The sequence below is a fragment of the Cynoglossus semilaevis genome, chromosome 10, assembly GCF_000523025.1.
Source record: "Cynoglossus semilaevis isolate Cse_v1.0 chromosome 10, Cse_v1.0, whole genome shotgun sequence".
In the NCBI taxonomy this organism is placed as follows: Eukaryota; Metazoa; Chordata; class Actinopteri; order Pleuronectiformes; family Cynoglossidae; genus Cynoglossus; species Cynoglossus semilaevis.
The window spans coordinates 16,472,015-16,474,758 of NC_024316.1; the positions used below are offsets into that span (position 1 = coordinate 16,472,015).

The 2,744-nt window shown below is 42.5% G+C and overlaps 1 protein-coding gene across 1 annotated transcript in view; it reads left to right on the top strand.

Annotated features, from left to right (window-relative positions):
• The window catches only part of plekhg5b (pleckstrin homology domain containing, family G (with RhoGef domain) member 5b), a 66,329-nt gene that overhangs the window by 18,088 nt on the left and 45,497 nt on the right, over nt 1–2,744 (top strand). Inside the window, 1 exon segment of the mRNA XM_025059149.1 lies at nt 677–753. Within this exon segment, the coding sequence (XP_024914917.1) occupies nt 677–753 (77 nt within the window).

The following is a 2,744-nucleotide window of genomic DNA, read 5'->3' on the forward strand; positions in this document are numbered from 1 at the left end:
TAGACCCCCTCTGGCTCCCTCCTCTACTCTCACTTCTCTGTTTTTCCCATTAGGCAGACAGATAAATATTGGTCCACTCAGGCTTTGTGTCATGATATCTTTATCCTGTGTGTACATGTGTGTAAGACGTAGATGTAAACGCTGCCTTTTATCGTACACTCAAAGTAGCATTGGCCAATGAGTGGGGTGGATTTTAACCTTTTATTTGACAAGGGTGATTTGTTATCGTGCAGTGCGGTACAGTGAGCTCGCTCGAAGTAAGAGTGCCGTCTTATAAAACGCAGACCAGGGTGGCTTCCTCTCATTTGCCCAACTTTTCTTCCTGTCTTTTTTGGTCGTTACTCGTTCCTCTCTGATCTTCTCCCAACAACACACCCCGCCCGCTTCCCCCTGTTTACCTTTCCTTTGAGAAATCTCAACTTTTATTTATTTATTTTTTCGTTTTATGACATGGCCCTGGGTCTCCATTACTGCGTGAGTGCTCCCAGTCCTCCCTCTCATTCGCTGGTCCTTGAGTAAACACAGGCAGGGACTCCAGTCTTGGTGTCCACATTATGTTTTTACAGCACTACCAAGAAAGGTGTGTTAATGGACGTGGAACCGGCCGGGTGTCTGCTCGGGGAGGGTTTATTCGATTTAAAAGTCATGTCACATTGACTCGTGCGTTCTGTTTCAGATGACAAGCCGGTCCAGGAGGAGGACTGGGTGGTGTGCCAGCATCCTGATTGTCCCGAGCGCAGGAGGGCCTCAAAGGTAAAAACCACTCAGACCTGGAGAAAGTTCTGTGCTCACAGAGAGCCTTTGTCTCAGAACACTTTGTGACTAGTCATGTTTAGTAACACAATAAATGTTTTAAGACTCACTAGAAGAATGAAATGTTTACGCAGTTTACGTTACACTAATGGTTACGAGACACAAAGTCCGATACAAATGAACCCTTTTATTTCTAAAACTTAGCGGTAACCAATGATCTGGAGGATGTCATGATTCATCTGCACTTTTCAAACCAGTCTGAAAAGGTACTATAAATTATATTTTAAAAATGAAAAGGTACTATAAATTATATAAAAAAAAGTTTTAGCATTGTTTGTAAAGTTTTAGCATTGTTTGTTGGTCAAAAGGGTGTCTGATCATTTATCTAACCAGAGCTCCCTTCATGGCACCGTCCCCACACACTGCTCCCCGGGTGCTTTAGCTGCCCCCTGCTGACTTTGGTGATGGGTGTGCTGTGTCACAACGACCAATAATTTTGAAGTTATTTTCGTTTGGGTATAAGTATGTATGTGCACCACTGTATTCCCTGTACAGTAGATAGTATTTCATACCAGACTAATATTAAAAAGAAATATGACGATGATGTCTGCACGAAAGTGGCGGTTGAGGTGGAAGGATAGGTCAACAGAAATTCTGACCGCGTTCTGTCCCATTTCCTACTGACAGTAAGAGCTGGTTTCCTGTGACCATGAAGACGACGCTGCCCTGTCATTACCAAAACAGTCATCTTTCCCACCATGACATTTCCCCAACTGTAATAAGTACCTGTGTTAGTGTCTAATCCCTAACAAACTCTCACCCCAAAATACTTTTGCTGATGTGACGACAACGCTGTGGTCCGTGAAGGAAGTGAATTGAAGTGATGTTGTGGAGTTGTGACTCATGTGGTCAGATCAGAGACGACGATCGCGCCGAAGATACTGTGCTTCTTCATAATGCGCTCGATTGTCGGATTTGCTCGTTTTGTACAAAGACTCACAGAGCTGTGCTGCAGATTAAATCTTGTGCATTTTTTTAATGTGAAGTTCCAGCTCTCCACTTCCTGTCAAATATCTGCTAAACCAGAGGTACTGAAAAACAAACCTTCCAGGTCCACAAAGTCATTTTCTGAATGAGTCACTGGTCCATTTGTTATAGTTTGCGAAGCCGCAAACCATAATACTTTCACATTCAAAACAAACTGTCGTTTTTATTCAAAACCACAACAAAAATAAAGTAAAATGAAATACCATTTTCATTTTGACATGATCGAACCAGAACACGCAAAGCCTTCTTTCATGTGTTCAGGTCCCGGTCCATAAATAAACAGCTCATGGTCCACACCTAGTCCACCGGCATTAAAGGTGCTAAAACCTTTAATGCTAAAACAAATGAGAAGTATTTTGCGCAGGCACAGAGGCATTGATTGTTAATGAAAAATCCCTTTATTTTAGATTCCCCAAAACTCCTAACCCTGAGGGAGACGTCTCTAGCATCGTTAGCATACAGTGGATTGACTGTGAAACTTACATGCTAACAGATAAAAAAAACAACAACATAGCTGGTTTTTGTACTGATGGAAAAAGTGGGCCTTTAAAAGTTAAGTTGCATTTGAAGTGGATTACACCCTAACACCCTCATCAGTCTGAGGCATATTCAGGAGTGGAAGTAACTAATTTCCACCACTTTTTTAATATAATTTAACAAAAACCTCACCCTCACCTCTAGGCCTCATTGAAATTCTCAGACAACCAGCTCCAAACTTTTCGTCTGTTGGCAAAGGTGAAACAGAGATTTTTATTCTTCTTTTTGGTGATAAAATGGTCTGTGACTGTCTGGACTGGGGGGGGGGGGGGGGGGGTGATGGAGGTCACATATAGTTTTGTTCGCCATAGCAACTGAGAATAATAACGTAGAGGGAAGGAAAGCCAAAGGGCTTAACCTGAACTATGCTCGCTGCTTTTCCGCTGCTCTGCACTTTATTAAGTCCA